Source organism: Parasteatoda tepidariorum, chromosome 4 (genome assembly GCF_982258835.1).
Source record: "Parasteatoda tepidariorum strain Cologne lab strain chromosome 4, Ptep-v5.0, whole genome shotgun sequence".
NCBI classification, from domain to species: domain Eukaryota; kingdom Metazoa; phylum Arthropoda; class Arachnida; order Araneae; family Theridiidae; genus Parasteatoda; species Parasteatoda tepidariorum.
In genome coordinates this window covers 97,578,664-97,601,619 of record NC_141758.1, presented here as the reverse complement: position 1 = coordinate 97,601,619, position 22,956 = coordinate 97,578,664, and the positions used below count along the sequence as shown (strand labels likewise).

Below are 22,956 nucleotides of genomic sequence, written 5' to 3'. Positions count from 1 at the left end.
AATAGAGGGAAATTCCTTTGCTGCTTTCCCTAAGATAAAAACGTAAGCACACAGTTTTTGAGTGCGATTTTGAGCTCCGCCTTTGCTAGAAAATGTCTTAAATATACTATGTGAAGTTAATAAAATATTTTTTGCCTTCCAACTGCTATCTGCGTGGCCTAACATCCTTCACCATGACTGCTACCCTTTCATATATATATATATATATATATATATATATATATATATATATATATATATATATATATATATATATATATATAGTGATTGCTATATATATATATATATATATACATATATATATAGTGATAATATTTTTATAGCTAGCGTAATGATTAGTTTTTCGGGACTATGGTTAGGATTATGTGTTGTTTATAGAATTTAAAACAATAAATTCAGGAATTTTTGTAACCATTTTTTAAAAGTATTTAATCCTTTTTCAAACGAATTTGAAACTAAACTATATTCTTTTTTCTTTAGAAAAGAAATAATACTCTTCGATTATTTGAAAGTAGATTTCAACAGAAAAGAAAGGAAATGATTGAGGAAGCGTCTCCAGCTGTAGGGATATTCAAGAGATCGTTCATTTCTTCCATAGCAGATTTCACGTCATCGAAATCCGTGACAGAAAAATGGATAAAGCTATTGATATTTCTTTTGAATTTAATCGGATTTCTATGTTTTACTTATCACTTCGCATCACAATATCTTGCTTATGAAACTACGTCAATAGTAATGATGGAGAGGCCAATATACATAGATCGTCCAGCAATCACTCTGTGTGATGCAAATAGGTGAGTAATCTATGTTTATGCAGCAAATTTACCCAAGCCATGTTGGTTTCAGTGCGATTCATGATGGTCCAACTTCATTGGATGCTTGCAGTCATCCAGCATTTTCCATTATGCACTCAGGATTTTTGACATGCCAAACTTCGATCATTCCAATGATGAAAAATGCAACATTTCTTACTATGCTGGTTGCCCATCGACAGAAGTTCGAGTCTCGTGGACCAACAATCCATGATAATCCGTGAAGGTTCATGATGTTTTCAACTAAACAATTCCATGATAGCTTAATGGGAATTCTTGTTGGTTCTCAAGAATATACCATCAAAACAATTTGGTTTTCTTATGTTGACCCATCATAAATCAGTCCGAATTCTTACATTGGGATAATGATTGATCATGATCATTCCAACATTTCATTTTTCGGAAACTATGATGGAAATTTCTGATGGTTTAACTTGAACAAACCATCAAAACAAGTTACTATTCTTATGCTATTCAATATTTTTTTCTAATACGCTAATGAATATCGGATATTCATTGAATGAACGGATCTCTAAAAAGAAAATAATCCTCACAAATTTATTGCATGTGAGTTTATATGTTTATAATTCATGATTTTCTTTTAAGACGAAACAGAAAACTAGTTTGTGAAGAACAGCCACATAAGTGCCAGTTCTTCAAATCTGAGGAAGAGTTTTGCAACAAGTATCACAGCTATTGCAACCTGGAAGACCTTTATTTGGGCGTAAGTCTTACGCATGCTTTAATTTTTATAAATGTATTTGCATTTGTCCAAGTCTAATGCATCATATTTTACGTATAAAATATTCGAATTAAAAAATTACAGTGTAAGAAATTCAATACATCAGATGCAAAGTATTAAGTATACCTTTTAATGTGTGGATTGCATAAAATTTATCATATAAAATTTGAAGAATAAAATATTTAAACTAGGTGTATTTTGAAAAAAGTGCGATGCATCAGGTACAAAGTAATCATGTTAAAATTTACTTTGTCAAAAGTGGAGTGCATAAAATTTTTAGTATGAGGTATTCGAATTAACTATTATATTGCCAGGAAGATTAATACATAAAATCAATAACTATGAAGCATTTAAATTTCTTTGTAGCAATCCTTGAACAGCCAACTTAATTTTGAGTTTGAGACTACAAATGTTCAACTCTGTAGCCTTATAGTTTTGTACGCAACACAGAAGAGAAGTGATTCCATGGATCAAATATTGAAAGAAATTTTGCTTTTGTTAAGAACTTTTTGATGGAACTAACTCTCATGTGTGTTACATGTGGCAGAAAAACACAAAAATCTCCCGTGTTTAGCTGAAGGCAAGGGGACTCTAACCCATGATCCGTCTACCACTGAGGATATTTGACGTCAGCACAGGGGTTAATGCAAGCCGGGGATAGAATTACTATCGTCTAACCATCGTTATAATTCGAACTCGACTCACCTTATTAGGGGGCGAATGCTCTATCAGGTTTAGATTTACCATTTAAAGTATGTTAGAACTTATGCAATTTGATATATTAACTTGAAATAACATACAATCGTCGGTATTTTCCCACATTAAATTTGTTTTACACCAGAATTTTACGGAGTAAGACATTTTTTCATACTATATCGTTCACACCTAGTTGCATCCATTCATAAGATTTGTGTGAATTAATTTATAGCATGATATGAAATATATTAACTGTAACAGAAAATAATATCACTGTTTTGAAATTTTGTTTAATTTTTTAGGTTTTTAAAGAAAATCCTGTATGCCAAGATGATTGCTATAGCTGGCAAAGAGCAGTAGACGAATATAAAAACGTTATATATAAAATGCACGAAAACAGTTTATCCAATCCTTATGAGGGAAGGTAAAGATAATTTAACAAGTAAAAAATATTAGATAATGTTTTTAAGACCCAAGAATATATATTTGCTTATAATATTTCATGGAAAAATTATAAAAGCCTCTTTTACTCTGCTCTGCTTCTTCTTCCCTGCATCTACTTCTCTACTTTGCTTCTCCTTCTCTTCACTGCTTCTTCTTTTCTTCTCAGATTTTTCATTTCTCTACTTTTTCTTCTCTTGTTTGCTTCTTCTCTTCTCTGCTTCTTCTTCTCTGCCCCACTTCCTCTTCGCTGCTCTGATTTTTCTTCTCAGCTCTGTTTTTCCTTATCTGCTCTGCTTCCTGTTTTTTTCTTTGCTTCCTCTTCTCTGCTTCTTCTTCTTTGCTTCTTCTTCTCCGCTCTGCTTCTTCTGTTCTCTGCTTCTTCTTCAGACCTCTGCTTCTTTTTTCTATCACTGTTACTTCGTCTCTTAGTACTAAGTATATTAAAGATTATAATGGGTTACCAGTGGCCCGTAGCCGAACTCTTCACCTATGACAAGATTTCACATGTTTTCGCTAACAACGCTTAGATGTATGATAGAGGATAGAAAATACGCCAGTCTTGGTCTCAATTCTCAAACTGAATAATTTGTTTAAGCTTAAAAAATGGATGTAACTCTAAATTGCATTAAAAGATGCGGACAGATACTCATGATACATTATAAGAACATTATAAGCAGATGTATAGATACAGGCATCTTTCTTTAAATACTACACATGTAAAGGTAACAATTAAAACGTTATTAACAATTAAGGTTTTTAATGAATAATTGGTGTTGTTCCAAAGTGCAATCTACCTGTGTAGTTACTTAATGGATCAACAGACGGCTGTACTATAGTATAGTATGGTTGAAAAATCAAAAAAACTTTTGACAGTAATGTTAAGTGTTGATAAATAATAATTACAACTAAAAAAATTATATTGTGCTGAACTAACATAGCCACTGCCTACAACTGTAATCTAAAAATAAATAATAATAATTGTTAAATTTTGTTTCATTGAAAGATTGTTTGACTGTTCCTAAATTTTATTTTATTGAGTTCAAATTGAAACAACTTTAAGAAATTTTTTAACAGGTTTTCAAGATAGCCTTTACAAAAAAAGAATAATCCTAAAATGTTTCCGTTCAATTTTATGTAAAATATTGAAAATTGATGATTTTTTTAAGGCATATTTTCTTTTAAATTAATAATTAGTTGCTGGAAGTTTCGGGTTTTAAAAAAGTAATAACTTTAAAAGAAATTGAAGTTTTAGAAAAGCACTTGGGGGGGGGCATGTACTCCATCATCCTCCTGACGTCACATTTATACAAATTAGTGGAGTTATTTTACTCGCTAAAATTTTTATCCTTCTCCTTTTTTAAAAGCACGAATTTCAGTTATTCATAAGTGCGCTATGTAAAAATATGAAGTTTATCAATGTTTTTTTTCGTTTCCGTTGTTGAATCAGTTCTGCAGCTGCAAGAAAATGTTGGCATGCGTCTAAGATTTATTTTTGTTCCTTTTTAAGACTGTTTAACCTGGTGCCATTTATGAATAACGAGGGAGAAGTAGCACTTTGTAGGACCTATGGATTAAAGCATCGTCTGTTATTTTGGACAGATTTCAATCGAACAATTACTCTGAGAAATATACATAAGACTATTGGGAAAAATGAGACTACGGTTCATAGTTTGAAAGGTAAGTTAAAAAATTTCTATCTCCCAAATATTGAAAGGGTTTCCTTTGAGCTACAATATGACGGAGGTTTGTTTCTCCGTCTGTAGCCGCCAATATTCGTATAGTGGAAAATATCTTAATTCATTATTGCTCGTATTGGCCGCTAATAAAAGTAAATGGATGAAACAAAATGAAAGTCTCCAGGAAATTAATATGAATCGTGAATATGAAAATCCAATTTATTAAGCAATATTTCTTGAAGATTATAGAGAATGGCCATCAATACAAATCATCATAGTAATTACCAATTATCAAAAATATATCCCTTGAAGGGATCAAGGAAATATAACTTCCACATTAAGAAGTTTTTTTGCTAGCATTTCGTTACGATTGCATATATTTTTTAAACCGTTAGGATGGCTGGGACAGGAGCGCCCCAAAGGGCACTCCTAGTCGCCACAAATTTTGAATTCCAAGTGAATATAATTATTCCCAACGGACATAGAAAGTATGGGTAGGAGATCCAAAATTGGCGATTTATCATATATATAATAGCCACAAGAAAGCCAACTAGCATATCAATATGGGTTTAAAAGAATACCTTGGCGATCACGAGTCGCCAACAAATTTATGAGAATTATTACAACCATGCAACTGAACCATTTAGCGGTTGGAAATGAGTCAAAATTTTAATAGCGGTAACACCCAAAATTCGATATCATAATTTTTACATTTTTTGTTGTTTTTTAAAAAGTAGGGGAGAGTGGAGTCAATTGTAACATTTTTTACTTAACTATTTTTAACTGACAAAAAATCCAATATGTTATTAGTATTAATTGACAGACGAGTAGAGTAGACGATCCTTTAATAGTAAAAAAAATAAATACCTTATTTTAAATGTTATTATATTAGTTATTAACAATTTTTGACAGTCGTGCACTTGTTACAATTGTCCCCACTTACGGGGTCAATTGTAACAGTTCATAAATTCAACTAAAACATAGTTAATTATACATATTATCATAGTTATGATATATTTTTTTTATTGATCAAAATAGTAGTGATATTTTAGGAGTAAAAATAATAATGAGCAGAGACCTAAAGGGTTAAACTTTCAACTTTAAGGGGTTAAAAATTTTAATTTATGCTGTGAAAGGTGACAAATAAAATAATGCACATTGCAACATAATATAAATGATATAGGAAACTATTGGTGGTTCTTAAAGAGTTAAGTAACGGTTTATAAACATAAAATTATTTATTTTCAGCTGTTACAATCGTCCCTTTACTTATTGTTACAATTGTCCCCAAGACGCCATTTCAGCTTCATTTGTTAAAAACAATGCTAGTTAGTTAACAAAAGTAATCTTTTTTTTCTTCAAAATGTTAATTAAGGTGTCCACTTACATAATCGGTTAATAATTTTTATTTGTTTAAACAAAATTACTTTGTTACAATATAATATTCTAATACCAAAAAAAGTACTTACGTAGCGTGAAAATATCTTTTGTGATGTAACTCTTTCAAAAGTACATAAAAATGGTTGCCAGCAGGGGTGTACATGTAGATTTATTAAATACACCTTGTTCGCCACCTAGGAACCAAATCTAGAACCCGACACTCGAAATATTTGCTCTGTTACAATCGTACCCTGTTACAATTGACCCCACTCTCCCCTATATAATATACAAAACAATAGCCCAAAACGATTTTTTTTCATTTAATTTATTTTACAAGATATTAACAATTAAAATTTAAAGCTCTTTTTAATTAAAAAATAAATATCTAAGGATAGAATGAATGGATTTTAAGAAAATGTATCTCATTTTACGCGGAAATAATTGAAGTTTTTGATAAAATAATTATAATAAAACAAATGTTTAAAAAACGTAAGTTTTATTGCAAAATTAAGTTGTAAAATGAAAAACAAAAATGTTGTTAATGTCGTACAAAGTTCAAACAAAACCCATTTCAAAGTAAATTTTATTCTGAACAAAATGGCTTTTAAAAAAAATGGATTGCAATTCCATAAAAAGTTATAGCTTTTTTCGCGGAACGCTGCACCGCGGTGGGCTCTGCCACTCCACTCCGCTGATCGCTCAATTGCGCTGTATCAGTTAATTTGGAGGGAATTTAAAAACCTCAACTAAAGTTTCACAAAATAACAAACATTATATTGAATAATAAATATGTAATTTATAATTTTAGGTGAATAATATTATGAATAATTAGTTATTTATAATTTATTTACGTATTTTTTTGAGCTCAAACTTGGAACTAGAAGAATATATTTTACATTTGAGAATTTCAAAATTTTCAACTAAATAAGTATGGTATTCTTTAGTTCAATAAATTGTTGAAGCTTTCTTAGATCTTGTTTCCAATTTTTTTTTCATTCTCAAGTTCAGTTTTTTGCAGAAGTCAAACTGAATATTATCGAAAAATTTACATGATCAATCCAACAATTCTTTAGGTGTTGTTATATTTTGTGTTTGTAAACTACTCTTTCTTGCTTCCCTCTTCAACGTCCCACCAATACCATCGCATGCCCCTTCGCCATGAGAAGCTTAACATTTTTGTAGACACTTCGATGCTTTAATTCGTTCAGCGGATTGCAGCAATAGTTCACCATTTCTTGATTTTATCTGTAAGTTTATAATTAAATTTCGTGATAAATATACAAATCAAATTCTTACAATTAATGTATTTCTAAGAAATGTAATTTTATGTAAAAAAAAACAATAATTATTATTAAAGTTGATATTACTAAGTTAAGTAACAATTGAAACTTACCTTATTTGATAATTATTATCACGTAGATCAGCACTCCGAACTACCTTAACAAACGCTCGTCACAATTCAAGTATAAACATGAAAAAACGCGCAGCGTGTGAGATAATCAGCGCATAAATTATAAATAACTATTTATTCATAATATTATTCGCCTAAAATTATAAATTATATATTTATGTTTCAATATAATGTTTGTTATTTTGTGAAACTTTAGTTGAGGTCTTTAAATTCCCTCCAAGTTAACTGATACAGCGCAATTGAGCGATCAGCGGAGTGGAGTGGCAGAGCCCACCGCGGTGCAGCGTTTCGCGAAAAAAGCTATAACATTTTATGGAATTGCGATCCATTTTTTTTTTGAAAAGCCATTTTGTTCAGAATAAAATTTACTTTGAAATGGGATTTGCTTCAACTTTGTACGACATTAACAACATTTTTGTTTTTCATTTTACAACTTAATTTTGCAATAAAAATTAAATTTTTTAAGCATTTGTTTTATTATAATTATTTTATCAAAAACTTCAATTATTTCCGCGTAAAATGAGATGCATTTTTTTAAAATCCATTCATTCTATCCTTAGATATTTATTTTTTAATTAAAAAGAGTTTTAAAATTTAATTGTTAATATCTTGTAAAATAAATTAAATGAAAAAAAATCGTTTTGGGCTATTGTTTTGTATAATATATACTTCTCAAAAAACGACGAATTGGGTGTCGAATTTAGGTGTTACCGCTATTAAAATTTTGACTCAAATTTAGAATAAAAAGTTATGAATAGATTTTTGTTTTCGATAAGAGACGATAGTGAATTAATAAGTCTGCATAGTAATGAAATAAAAAGTATCCGTTACATTGATCAAAAAGAGAAGAAATAAATATTTTATGTTCATTTTAAAAGATTAAATCTTTGATTTATTTTAAATATAATTCCATTAATAAAAATAAGCTTAAGTAATGAAAGATATTTTAAAAGGATAGAAAATAAATATGTAATGCCAATTGTGGCATCACATACAAATATGCCCAACAGCACAAATAAATGCCTAAAAATAGACAGATAAAAATAGACAAATAGCAAGCTTTCTAACGTCCGTATTCACCAACACAGATTACCTCCGGGTAATCTATGAGTAAGAGTAAAATCACGAGTTTAGTGCGAAACGTTATTCTCCAGCCGAAATTTCGCCAAACTCGCAGATTTCATCAACAGTTCTGACTCTCCGGGTAACCCTCCGTTTTTGCCGTGTTATCGGAGGGTATAACCTATTGACGAGGAGCTTGTAAACAAAAAAGATGGATGATTCTATCGCTGCGTTTGAGCTTGAAGATCTTGAATTTCTCGAAACTGAGAAGAGAAAGATATGTCCCAACTATCAGAAATAATGACCTGAAAAGAGTTAGATGAAATAGACTTTTTTGAAAGATATCGTTTCTTAAAACCTCTCCACTTAAATTAGCGATACTCACGCTAATTTGTTTATGCACGATGCACGCGTTTATATTATATACAAAGTCACATGGTTTTACCTTGCCCAATCAAAGGCCTCGTTATATTTCCTGCAAGAGTTAAACTCGAGTTATGAAATCCTCTGTTGAAAACGGTTGGAGAATAAAAAACAGAAATCAAACTTTCGGTGTATCCTTCCACTTAGATTATGCTTAAGAGGCTATGCTTGAACAGGCATAAGGAAGTTTTGTTAATGTGATTTATGTTTAAATTAACACGAAATCTCACCATTCATAAGAATTTCCTGTAATTCATAAATTTTAACTGGTTGCGAACCTAAAGCAAATTGAAGAATATCGCAAAGTAAATAAAGTTGAAGGTGTTTTGAGTGTTATTCCTTATTTGTCTATACTTGTGTAAAGTATCATCGTCAGTTAGTTTTGCATCTTGCCGAGAATAGCATGCTTGCGCAGTCTTCTGAATTCATATGCTTTTTGTTTCGTTGAAATTTATAATTGAATGAAAGCGTTATATTATATACACTGCTAGAATAATAATATTTGATGGAGCCCTTTTTCAAGCGTAAAAAATCAATAGAAAGAATTTCAATCCCTATAGCGCCATATGTGCTTAGCTTTATACCATCCGTAGTCAGGTTTGTATTAATGTTCTTATATTCCCCTCCTGGCTAAACATCTTTCCTTATTGCAATATGTTTGACTCGTTACGTTCTCCAGTCATTTTGTGTTCTGACACTGATGATATTTAAATACATATATATGTTACGGCCAGATCGCGAATTGGCCGGCCCTCTTGGCCAAAGTTCGAATTGTTTTTTTATTTCGGGAATTGGCTGGCCAGATCGCGAAGTGGCCGAGGATGGCTGGCCAAAGTCCGAAATAGTTGAAACGATCAGTGAATATTTTACTTTGGCGGCCTTCTATAATTATATAAATAATTATTATAAATCTTCTGATTTAAAAATATAAAAAAAAAGTTTTTAAATTGTCTATTAAATAATCATTAAATTAATAATCATTATTAAATTGTCTATTTAATTGTCATGCATACCAAAGGTCTTGTAATACTAGGTGTAGTTAAGTACCACTGCCTGGTATACATTTGCCGGGTATACCCTACACTGATGTTTCTTTAGGGTCAAGTGCCACTGCCCGGTATACATTTTCCCAGTTTGCCTGGTATAATGATTTTTTCTTCCACTTTGGCTGATCTTTCCATGCCAATTCACGATTTGTGCTGCCAATTCCCGAAATCAAGAACAATTTCGGACTTTGGCCAGCCATCCTCGGCCAAATCGCGATCTGGCCAGCCAAGTCCCGAAATCAAGAACAATTTCGTACTTTGGCCAGCCATACTCGGCCAATTCGCGATCTGGCCGGCCAGTTCCCGAAATCAAGAAAAATTTCGAACTTTGGCCAGCTAATTTACAGCGTTCTTGTCCAATTCGCGCGCGAATTGGCCGACTTCGGGCTTTGGCCGTAACATATATATATATATATATATGTATTAAGGTGAATGACTGAAATCTAAAGAATGTCGACTCTCACCGGTGAATGTCAACAATCACATAGTCGCTTTGGTGAATGTCCGAAATATTTGTTATATCCAATTTTGTATTAATTTATTCGTTGATATTATTATATTTATTTGATATATTTATATTTATTCTGTATTTTAATACTTACTAACGATAGATTAGAAGAAACATCAGTGTTTGGAGTATCGGGCAAATATATACCGGGCAATGGCACTTGACCTTAGAAAAACATCAGTGTAGGGTATACCGGGCAAATGTATACCGGGCAGTGGCACTTAACCTTAAAAAAACATCAGTGTCGGGTTAAAATATCGAATAAATGTAATTATATCCACGAATAAATTCATATCAATTAAATTCATATCAATTCGAATCAATTCATTCAATCGAATGTAATAAATATTTCGGACATTCACCAAAGTGATTATGTGATTGTTAACATTCACCGGTGAAGTGTATATATATATATATATATATATATATATATATATATATATATATATATATATATATATATACACTTCATTTAAAAGTATTGCTTATTTCGGCTGTAATCTTTTGAACCTGCCATCCATTAAGTCCTTACCCTCAAAATCCTGTTCTTATCCTTAAAAATAAAATATGCATTTTATAAGTCCTGAAATGAAAATGATATAACATTTTATGTCTCGCAGATATCATCTTTTGGTTGAGAGTATATTCGGATGAATATATTGATCCTAGGGCTAAACCAGCCATTTATTTTTCAATGCACGATTCCAGAAGACTTGTGAATCCTTTCAAACATGGTATTAAGCTTCTAGTGCCAGGATATCATTTTATTAAAGTCACCGAATATGTGAGTATTGTTTACGAAATACAAAGAGTAATCACGAAACTACTGTCGTGCAATCACGAGCTGATCCCCTTCCCACATGAAAAGAAACCTGATTGAGAGTTTATACTTGCGATTGGTAGACATTAGGGTCTAAAACCTTTTTGCTATAATATACACATCATTCAAAATAGGGGTCACGACATTTATCTTTCTTCAGTCTGTGGGCACTCTTAAAGTTTCTACAGGTAAATGTTATACCAGCTCTCTGTCATGGCCTTAAAAAGCAGGTATTGTTGGAGTTCAACTGCTTTTCAGCCAAATCTTCGTTTTTTATCTGCAAATGAATTCAAGAGCGATTTTAAATTTGCAGAGAAGGTAAAACAGATAAGGATCAAGAATCGGTTGCATCGTATGACACAACAGGATCTTCTTCATATATAAACAAGCTGTTTTTTTTGGTTCTTTTATTCCAGCCAAGAACACGAATTGCACAAGGTAAGCCAAATCATCAAGTTTGATAAAATATTTAATTGCAGATCGATTTAAAAACAACTTTTGACTCTATAATCATAAGAAAAGGTTTAAATAACATGAACTAGAGTTCCTCTAGCGGCGTATGAGGACATTGCAGTTCATGGGTCACTAATACAGTCTCCATCTTTGTGAAATGCCTTGCATTCCTTTCAAGTTTGTGATCACTCTAGTGAATTCACATGCAAATCTTATGGATGATGATATCTCATTAGATTTTAAATTATATTTTTTTTTGTTACTAGTTTTGCATAATTATTTGCATAATAAATTATGTGAATCATAATGTCCCAAAGAACTGGATGAATTCCAGACAAGAAACTCCGCTAACTTCATTGTGTGGACTGAACAAACAATGTTTTCGCCTCTCTTATTTCAGTTATCAACTACCATCTACTACTTAACTAGATCAGCAGTGCTCAAACGGTAGGCAACTGCTGATCTACTCGATAATTTACAATCCAGGGGCCTTTAACGCCTCTCTTATTTGGAGATTTTCCTCTTGACTGGAGTTAGCCGTAGTTGTAATGCAAGATTTTATTTCTTTTAATATTCATCACCAGAGCTGTTGATTGAGCGTTCGACTTACGATGAGGTGAACTAGGTTCGAATCCCAGCAATAGCTGGTCGATAAGAATTCGGCATGCACTGACAGCAGTGCTGACGTAAAGTATCCTCAAAGGTAGATGGTTCATGAGTAAGAGTCCCCTTGCTGTCTCTTTGCGGTTTTCCACTCTATGCAACGCAAATGGAGGTTAGTTTCATCAAAAAGTCCTCCACGAAGCTAAATTTCCCCCCAATACTTGATCCAGGAGCTTCCTTGTCTTCTGGATTGGGTTCTAAATTACAAGGCTACGGAGTTGAACATTGATAGTCGTAAACCTAAAATTGGGTCTGCTGTTCATTGACGGTTATAAAATAAAATATTTTTTACCTGAACTAAAAAAAGAGCCGAGTCTTTTTTTAAAAATTTAATTTAAGAAAATGCCAAGGGGTAGTCATTTAGAGATTTGGCACGATTACAAATATAAAAATAATTGTAATAAATTTTTCAATTTTTGATACCATTTCGAAGCTCAAACAACGGGAATGTGGAAGAAAAGCTTAAGTTTGAAGCTGTTTTGCGTATTAGCCCAAATTTTTTTGAAGCTAAGTTTTCTAACAGACGTTGAACAGTCGATCGAATTTTTGAGTTTACGACTACTAACATTCAATTCCGCAACCTTTTGAACACGATCCAAAAGAGAAGGGAACTCCTGAATTAAGTGTTAGAAGAAATTTGCCTCAGTGAAGGACTTTTTTGATGAAACTTACCCACATTTGCGTTATATGGAGAGTAAAACTACGAAAACCTCCCACTGTTAACCTGACTGCAAGGACACTCGGATCCATGATCCATCGGCCATCAAAGATATTTTACGTTAGCACTGTGGTCGGTGCAAGCTTCGTGCGCAATTCGGATCGACCAGTCATCGCTGGGATTTGAACCCGGGTGACCATATTGGGAGGTGAGGGCTCAATTCCCTGGGACGTATTAGAGCGCAGATTGCGTAGCCAGCCAAATTGACCCTCCTCACTGCAAGCATTCATTTCAGCTGTGATGGAAGTCAATTTCTATGGCCACCCATGAAAAACTGGTGGAAAGTCTTCCCAGACGTGTGCAGGCTGTCACCGATGCTAAAGGGGGACCAACATCATATTAATATGTGCCTCAGGATGCTGTCTGTACCACTGGGTGTCCGGATACTTTTGGCCGGATAGTGTAGAAGGGAACTGTCTTAATCATTGTTGGATAGCTTGGTTTGTCTTAAAAAATCAAGGGATCGATACCTATTTGTCACAGAAATGGAGTGGAAGCCACCACCAAAGTTCTCAATACAGGATAACCAGAAACGTCACATACAGAGGCAGATATGGTAACCGTATCGGAATTAATTATGATAACCAGGCACATTTCATTCCTTTCTCTGCTGCGTACTAGTTGGTTGAATGGCGAATGAGTTTCGCGTCTTCTTTCCAACACATTCATACGCATTGCCATAATATGTCCCAATCCTTTGCCTGGCTATCCGTGCATCTCTCGAGCATAAACCAGCACCGTGAGCCGTCTCAAGAGGAAAATGTCCATTCGTTGTAGGCCTATATCTATTGACAGCAAAAAGATAAGATTTTACAAAAAAAAACTAAAAAAACATGTTTTTTTTTAAATATCAGATAGCACCTTAGATTAGGCAGCGCACATTTTAAGAACTAACCATATTGCATTAGGAATACCCTTCGCATAGTAAAAAGCTGATTTAAAATTAAGCCGACCACGATTATTTATGGACAATTTTATCTCAAAAATGAGTGTATATAACCATAAAAATAATTAACTTTGGATTTCATTAAATACGTGCTCCAATTACAAACTTATGGCTATATCACAGGAGAGAAAATATGTGCAACTGCAAGTGTAACTGCAAGCAAGTGTAAGTGCAACTGTAAGTGAAATTTCTCCAAAAATTGCTCGTGTGATATAGAAATCACGGTTGCACGAAATATCTGCAACCGTTCAGGCAATTTCTTTCATGAACCAATCAGATCGTTTGCTTTTATGACGTTTCAATTTTATGTGATGACGTATACAAATGTAAATAAAAATGGCGGCGACGTTGGTGAAGAGTATGATCGGATGAAATTTTTTTATAGACGAAACGGAACAGTTTTTTAGTTTAATAACAACATTTTCTTTAAAATCAAAGCATTAAAAATACTTTCACACGATGAAATAACCATCTCAATGCAGTTGATGTACTACCATAACAGGAACCTGCACATCATTTTAGTATCGGTGAGTATAGTACACTATTTTCTAGATAAATTTTCTTTTAAAATATTTATTTATTTTAAGCTAATAAAATTAAAACTTATTATAATTTGTTCCGATCAAAGTTTTAATTACTTTAAATGGAAATAATTTCTATTTTTATATATGTAAAGATTTATACTGGCGAAAAGCTTTACTTTGAAATATTCGCCAAGCAACTCGCCAAACTTTGTTACATTATTATAACTAGGACTGGGCTATAAATCGATATATCGCGACATATCGATTTAACGCCTATATCAGCAAACCGATACAGCAACTTTCATTCCAAGCGATACATCAGAAATCTGATTTAAGCCGTCAAGTGAAGAAGACGATATAACGATATAGCGATACACGCAAGGACTTTCTCTTACGTTCCGATGCCAACTCGCGCTGTGGAAGACGATATTGTTTCGTTATGTTGAGACGGCCTTGACTGATGAGCGGTAGAATCAGAATCACTTTTGAGATCTTATATCGTTATATCACATGTTCGTTTTTGCACTTTCGCGATTTGAAATCGTTTCTTGTAGATTATTTTCAATGGGATTAACTTCGTGATCGCCGTCGTAACCTTGTTCTGAACGCAATCTATTATTGAAAAGAATTTATAAAGAAAAGTTTCTTCATTAATTAGGTAAATTTTTTATTTATTTTCTGACAAAACTTTTTTTATATTTTTAAATGTGAAAATTATCGGAAATCTAATTTAAGGCACCCATAAGGAATTAAATTACAAAGTAAATAAATTTGTTAGGTTACTTTTTTACTTTCTTTTAATTTATTAAAAACCTTTCGGATAAAACTTCTAATAATTTAATGGGCTTCTATTACTGATTTTAAATTTATAAATCTTGAGTTGTTTTTATTTTTAGAAATAAAGTTAAAACAAAACTTATTTTTTGGACATAAGTCAATAAACTTTATTTGTTCAAAAGAATTTGAAAAGTTTGCGAATTTTATTCATTTCTTTTTTTTTTATCAATTACTACTTCGTTTTATTAGAGAGTAAAATCATTATTTTTTTTTAATTTTCGTTTTATATTATTAGTTAATTAGCTAAATATATTACCGAATATCACAATTCTTTTGTTTTTATTTTTAAGAATTTAATTAAGAAACTTTGCCTTACTTTGTTTTTCGTTCACAATTCGGTCATTATTTAATTTAATTTAATTATTTATATGAAATAATAATAAAAATAGTGTTTAAGAAGCATTTTTTTTCTAAAATTTATTTAGCTCTTTGTTTTAAGCATACAAATAATTTTTTAACGAACTTATTTTTTAAATTTTGTTCCTGTTAGGTAAATATATTGATAAATTTCACTTTTATTTATTTTTTTATTTTTAAACTAAGAAATCTTTTGTTATTTTCGTGATCATTTTTAGAAAATATAACAAAACTTGTGTTTACTTCTTCATTAAGAATTTGAACATTACGATCGAACTTAATAATTCTGTAATTATTTACGCATAATAGTACAAGCAAATATTGATTTGTTAAAAAAAGTTTCTTTTTTAGAAAAAAAAATTTTTTTTTTAACACTTTGTTTTAAGTGTATAATGAATTTCTTAACAAACTTTTTTTTTAATTTTTTAAATTTTCTTTTAATAATTTCAGCTAGATATTTTTATAAAATTCCCTTTTTATTTTTAAACTGAGAAATCTTTCAGAGAACGAAAATTTTAAGAAATTATTACAAATCTTATGTTTACTTTTTAGTTTAAAATTCGAACATTTTTAATTTTAAACTTCGGCTTTTAGTCAATCTAACTTTTATTTTAATTAAAATATATTTTGAAATTTTAAAATCAGCTTTTGTTTAATAACAATTTTTTTTCTTCCATTAAGGGTGTTTTAGGGGTTAACTTAAATTAAGACTGCTTATACCTTATAAACGATAAAGAAGTGCAAATATTTTATTCTGTATCTACACACATTTTTTCAATAAATATTTTAAGTAAGATTTGTACATCTTAGTCAATTTATTTAATATCTTTCTTTAGCAAAACATATATATTTTCAAATTTATAAATTGATTTAAATCAATATGCGTATGAAGTCTTGATAGAAATCTGACTTTCTGTACCGTAAAGTAAATGAAATTCAAAAATACTATATCGCGATACATCGCTATATCGCGATGCAAAACTGACGATATATCACGATATATAATTTCTAATATCGCCCAGTCCTAATTATAACATAAAATATAATAATGATTATATTTCTTTATTTTCAAATTTTAAACTTTATTACTGTTGATTGTAAAAGCATGTGTCCGATTATTTGAAATTTTTTTATTATTATAATTATTTGTGAATTAATTATTTTATTCTTCCCTAAGAATTCTTTTAATTTTTGAAAATCTAAAATGCAAATTTCCAATCTCCTTGTCTGTTTCTACATTCATCCCCTCTAATCTTTTTTTTTTTTGTGTGTGATGATTTACTAATGATACTTTACTTTTTATTTATACTTCACATTTATATTTTGATACTTAGCTTTTATACAATGACAGTAAGTATGTAAGTGTACCTTACTAATTTTTCAATATACATAAATTTTTAATAGTCTTCGATCATAAATACAATCTGTTTTTCTTAAAACAAATTTCAATCCAAACATAAGAACTACAAAACCAAATATACCTGCCATATTTCATTAGTGTATAGAATAATCTTAGAACTCTAATCAAAATATCTGTCAAACTTAAAATAAGTTTAAAGGGGATACCTAAGGACTTAAATGATTTCAAATTAATAGTATTTAATCTCTTTTATTCTAATAATGTGTTGGTAAAATTTTATCATGAAAGTGATTTCTTTCTTTTATTTCAGATATTTCGTATAATCCTGTAAGGTTTGTCTGGTGAAGAAGGAAAGAGATGCAATACTGTTTTTATGAAAGAAATTAAAAAATAAGAAATGAAAATGAATAATGTTCTAAATGTTTCACTTGACAATAAATGTTTTGTTTTTTTAAATTGATTCTTGTATTATTTAAAATGCAAAACAAAACACGTAAAAGTCTGCAACAAAATAATATGATACATAAAAAGTATGTTCCTAATAAAATATTGTTTTTTTTTCATAGTTATAAATAAATTTTAATTTATATACTGTATATTACAATAAATTTGTCCTAAAATAAATCCTATAATTTTTTATTAAATTATCTCATATCAATGAAGAATGTTTTAAATTTTACAATAATAAATTGTAAGTATGACATTGAAAATCCTCTTATATTTAAAAAACAATTTTACTAAGAAATTGGAAAAAATAATTTTCAGAAAAGTGATATTCCTGATATGCAATGTGTAAATGAATAAAATTGATGATCCCTTAAAAACTAAACTAAACTCAGCGGCGCGACAGCCCACTGAGGGCCAAGGCCTTCTGTGCCCACCTCAGTTTTCTTGTCCTTTGGGCTCTGGGATGCAGGAGCATTTGTTCCGGTTAGGTGTTCAGCCATACGTGAAACCCCCAGTGTTTAGCTCCCAAGCATGCTTGGTACTCATTTATCGACCCACTGAAGGAATGAAAAGCTGAGTCAACCTTGCTCGGCCCGAGGATCGAACCAGGGACCTGTGGCACGACAGCGCGAAGAGCTACCGCTCAGCCACCGGGCGTGATGATTCCTTAATGCAATGTAAATTAATTTGATGACAATAAAATTCTAACACATTGTAGTATAGACAAGTATAGACATTATTTATTATGTATTTTTTAGACTAAATTAAAAAAGTAGAATTGATTTGATAGAACTAATAGTTTTGATGTTATAAATATTTTATGAGCAAAAGGAAAGTCAAAAATTGTATACTTCATACGTTAAACCCTCATTTCTTCTAAAGAATTATTTCAAAGGACTATGTTTTTTAATTAAGCTTAAAAAATTAAATTTGAAGAAATTCCTTACTTGTTTAGATAGCAATGTCAGTTGCATAAAATGGTATAAGTCATAAAATTGTCCTTTCTACACATGAAACTTTTATAAATTTTTGAGTAGCTAAACTATTAAATCAGACAGCTTGTTTTTATTCTCATTCGATTTAGCGTATACATAGATAACGATACCGCACTTGCCTAGCTAGCATGTTAGATAGTAAATACATATAAATAAACTATGCTTTTACAGGGTGCGGAGCCAAATTCAACAAAAAATAAGCAACTTTTAAGAACATTTTAGGCACTCAAAAAATATTTTTAAGCACTATGTAAATTGACAAATGCAAAATAAATCTCAGACTTCACATGATCATGATAAAATAACTAGAATTTGACAAAGAACTCTTTTCTTGATTATATTAGCCATTAAAAAATGATCAAGAGATTTTTCTGTTCGATTTCAGAGGGTGAAAAATAAAGCCTGAAATTGAGAATATCTTGCAAAATACAGCAGAGTTGCACATGAGAAAGCAAGGATCTCACCGAACCCAGCTCACTAGACGCACATGCGGACTCACAAGTACTTTACCAAACCTGTAAAATGATTGGCGCTTTCATACGCTATGGACTGACGGTGCGCTGAAATTGATCGTGGTTGAATGAATTCTGAAAACGTGAAATAGAAAAATGTGAAAAACACGTTTTTACATAATACGTGGTGAAAATCGACATTCCCTTTCATAAATTTCATTTTCGAAAAGGGAAAATAAAGCACCTTTTAAAAACACCCATTAAGAAAAGCACCTTTAAGGGCCTTTAAAAAATGAAAATCGAAAATAAGCACCTTTAAGCACTTTTCAAAAACGATACGCACCATGTTTTATACCTTAGTCACTCAAATCAAGATAAAAAAAATTGTCAAAATTCTAGATAGTATTTAAGTCCATCCCCCTTTCACCCCTTATCCTTTTAGAGACGCAGCATGTATTTAGGTCCATCTCCCTTTCACCCCCTTATCCTTTCAGGGACGCAGCATGAAATTCAATGATATCTTAATATCATCTCATATTATGAGGTAAAAATCATAATCCTTTTTATACTATGCTACTTCACTATTGGGGAAATAAAGTTTTTTAGAATTTTAATTTGCTGCTGAAAAAAAGACTTAACACAAATACAAATGTAAAAAATTAAATCAAAATCAATCAATATTCTACAGCGTCTGTGATTTCTTTTTCCTCCCTTTACGAACATCGTTCAGAAACTATGATATAATAAAATATGATGAAATAAAATATGAGCCAAAAGTAAAGATAAATAACAAAATATGGTAACCCAATTACATGCAACCGTTCAGGCAATTAAGCAACCCTTTCGGCAACTCCGAACGGAGGAATTGCGCTTAGAGTTTCACTTACACTTGCAGTTACACTTGCAGTTGCACATATTTTTCTCTCGTGTGATAGAGGCATAAGGAACCCGATAAAAGATTTTTTTTCAAGCAAACATCCATGTTCTTAAAAGACCCACGGAAAGCTATTTATTTTCCTAACATGTGTATTAGATTGTTTTTGATAAATCCACCATTACTGTAATAGGAGTGTTACATACTGAGTACTTAGCATATATTTTGTATCCTTACTCCTCAAGTTAAAGTTCTTGATGGTTATGTTGGTTTTAGAGCGATTCATAATGGTCGAACATCATTTGATGGTCACCATCTCCAACATTTACCATTATGCGTTCATGGTTTTTGATCTGCCAAACAACTTCCATCATTCCATGATGGAAAATGCTACTTAAATACAATATGATGCTTAATCATCAGGAGAAGTTTGATTCTCATAGACCAACAATCGATGATGATCTATGATGGTTCATGAGAGTTCCAACTATACATTTCCATGATGGTTTAATGGGAAATCTTGTTGGTTCTCAGCAATAAACCATCAAAACAATTTGTTTGCTTTTTCTTGTTGACCCATTATAAATCTGTCCAAATTCCTACATTGGGGTGATGGTGGCTCATGACAGTTTCAACATTTGATTTTTAAGAAACTTTGATGGAAAGTTCTGATGGTTCGCCATGAATAAATAATCAAAACAAGTTGGACCATCATCAATCAGTTCGAATACCGAGATTGGGGTGATGGTTACCATCAAGATTATTTTGGTCTATTAATAGAAAACCATCAAAAAATTTGACTTGTTCCCAGTGCTTATTGCAAAATTGAATTCCACCCTGTCGTAAGATCTGTGTCATTCACTTCCGTGCAACCAATATTATTTTTAAAATGTTGACTCTATTTTTTCATAGGTGGAGCAACATCTCTTACCCCAACCATATGATACAAATTGTACATTGTTTAATCCTATAGGAAGTACAGAAGAAAACGTTGACATAATGGTATGGCCCTCCTTTATTGTATTCTATAGTAATGATTAATTGCATTGTAGTACTGAAGTGTGTACCTTGTTTTATGTCTAGTAGTATTTTATGTATGCTATGTTTTATTGTATATCGATTTCTCCCATGAAAAACTACAGAGTAGAGAAATTGTTAATTTCAAGTTACTGAAAAATTAACCCTTTCTTACTCTGCTTTCTCGATCGCAACGCTCGAATACGCCATCTGGGGGGAAGACTTATACCATGGCTTGACACGCCTCCTTTTCCTCTTCTCCTCTTCTCAATTGTATAAAAATGTACATTGATATTCACACTGAAATCAACATAAGCCATCAAAATGTATTAATGGGACCATCGAGAATTTCGACTTGGATACAAAGACCACTAGCATGCTATCACATAGCATTCCCTTCTTCAGAGGTCTTTTTTAATCACGAGATGACGCTTTTTGAGATTACTGCTGCCACGGTGGTGACATTTTGACCTGCTTTCAGTAGTCTTACATCTCATCCACGATCGTAAGAATTCAAATGATATCTTTTTTAAAACTTGTACTTAATTATTACAACACCACACTGAATTTTACAGAAATAAGTTCAACTACCTATAGTGCTATTTTGATCAAATTCCTGACATGAATTTTCGAATGAATGGAAAGGTAATGTGCACTATCTTTAAACATATGAAGGATACTGCTTAACCACGCCCTCTACGTTTGGTCTTTCTCTTATTGGTTGGCTGTCAAGAACGTCACTTTGCATAAATCAGCTGTTCCTTAGCAATTGACAATCAGTGTACACACACTCCTTATTTCCGGTAAATCTTGAATTGAAAAATATAGGTGATCGCAACGCTCGAATACGCCATCTGGGGAGAAGACTGGTTCCATGCCTTTGGCTCTTCTCCCTTCCCTTTCCTCCTCTTTTCAGTTGTATAGGAATGTATTACAATGTTTTAGATTTTTCTTAATATTTTTCGTTCTTAATTAATAAAAATATTTTTTTTTTAATTTTCCATGTGCTTTCTTTTAGAACTATGTTTAACGTAGTTTTCAGTCTCATCTAGTTTCCCGACTTAAAAAATTTTAATCTAAATTAAAATCAAGACAGAAATTAACGTACTTCCTTCTGCTATGATTCTCCACACGCTAATGGTGAAAGCATTAAAAGTGTTGCCATTGGTGGAGTTCCATATACACTGGTGAGCAAAACTTAAGCAACAAGTGCGTTTTTTTTCATAACTCTACAAAAAATCATCCGATTGACATGAAATTTGAATATGATGTACATTATTTTGTACTTAAACGATGGTAAAAGAATAATGGCGCAGAAATGAATAAGTAGGGCAGCTTAAAGTAGGGTATGGAACAAAAAAAGGCTTTATTTGACATAGTGTGGCGTTACACATGATTGCCTGAAGAAGCGTAAGTACAATTGGCAGATGTTCCCTAGTATGGGATATACCCTCCCCTTACTGTAATTGTTGGTTGGCATCGTTTCTCCATGCTAAGCACCAGATTTCCCAGGAGTTCTTGGGGTAAACGTCTCCATTCCTCCTTTAACGCATCTTTCAGCTGATGGGTGTTACCAGGAGGATACTGTCGAGTCGCAAGACGTCTCCTTAATGCATCCCACACATGCTCTATGGAATTTAGATCTGGAGAGTAAGCTGAATAATCCATTCGTGTGATATCTTCACTTTCCAGTAGCTCTTGAACATTAGCAGTACGGTGTGGCCAGGCATTGCCATCCTTAAAAATGAAGTCTGGTCCAATGGCCCCTCGGAACAGACGCACATGGGGTAGGATTACCTCACTACAGTAACGTTCTACAGTTACAGAAGATCTGAAGCTCAGTCCACCCGTTCAACATAATGCCACCCCCGACGACAACTCCAGGACCACCGTAACGATTTCTTTCCGCGATGTTATTGGGATGAAATCGAGCTCCAACCTCTCTCTAGATCAACTGACGTTGAGAATCACTTGTAGCACTAAAACGACTCTCATCTGTGAAGAGGACGCGACTTCATTGATGAGGTGTCCAGGTTTCGTGTTCTCTGCACCACTCTAAACGGTGCCGCCGATGGCTAACTTTTAAAGGCATGCAGCGTTCAGGACGTCTAGCAAATAAGCCACCTTTGTGAAGGCATCTGGCCACTGTAAATCTTGATACTTGTCGTCCTGAGGCTGTGCACAGTTGCTGAGATATGGCATTCGCTGACTGCAAACGGTTTCTTTTCGCCTGGAGGACAATGTAACGGTCATCTCTTGGTGTTGTTTTCCTTGGACGGCCACGACCAACCTT

At 32.2% G+C, this 22,956-nt stretch overlaps 1 protein-coding gene across 1 annotated transcript in view; it reads left to right on the top strand.

The window, feature by feature from the left end:
• The first annotated feature begins 491 nt into the window (after positions 1-491).
• The window catches only part of LOC107439056 (uncharacterized), a 37,006-nt gene continuing 14,541 nt past the window's right edge, over positions 492-22,956 (top strand). The window contains exons 1-6 of the mRNA XM_071181718.2: positions 492-794; positions 1,419-1,536; positions 2,553-2,674; positions 4,202-4,371; positions 10,821-10,984; positions 20,559-20,648. Coding sequence (XP_071037819.2) covers positions 538-794; positions 1,419-1,536; positions 2,553-2,674; positions 4,202-4,371; positions 10,821-10,984; positions 20,559-20,648 — 921 coding nt within the window. The 5' untranslated portion in view covers positions 492-537. The remainder of the gene's footprint in view (positions 795-1,418; positions 1,537-2,552; positions 2,675-4,201; positions 4,372-10,820; positions 10,985-20,558; positions 20,649-22,956) is intronic.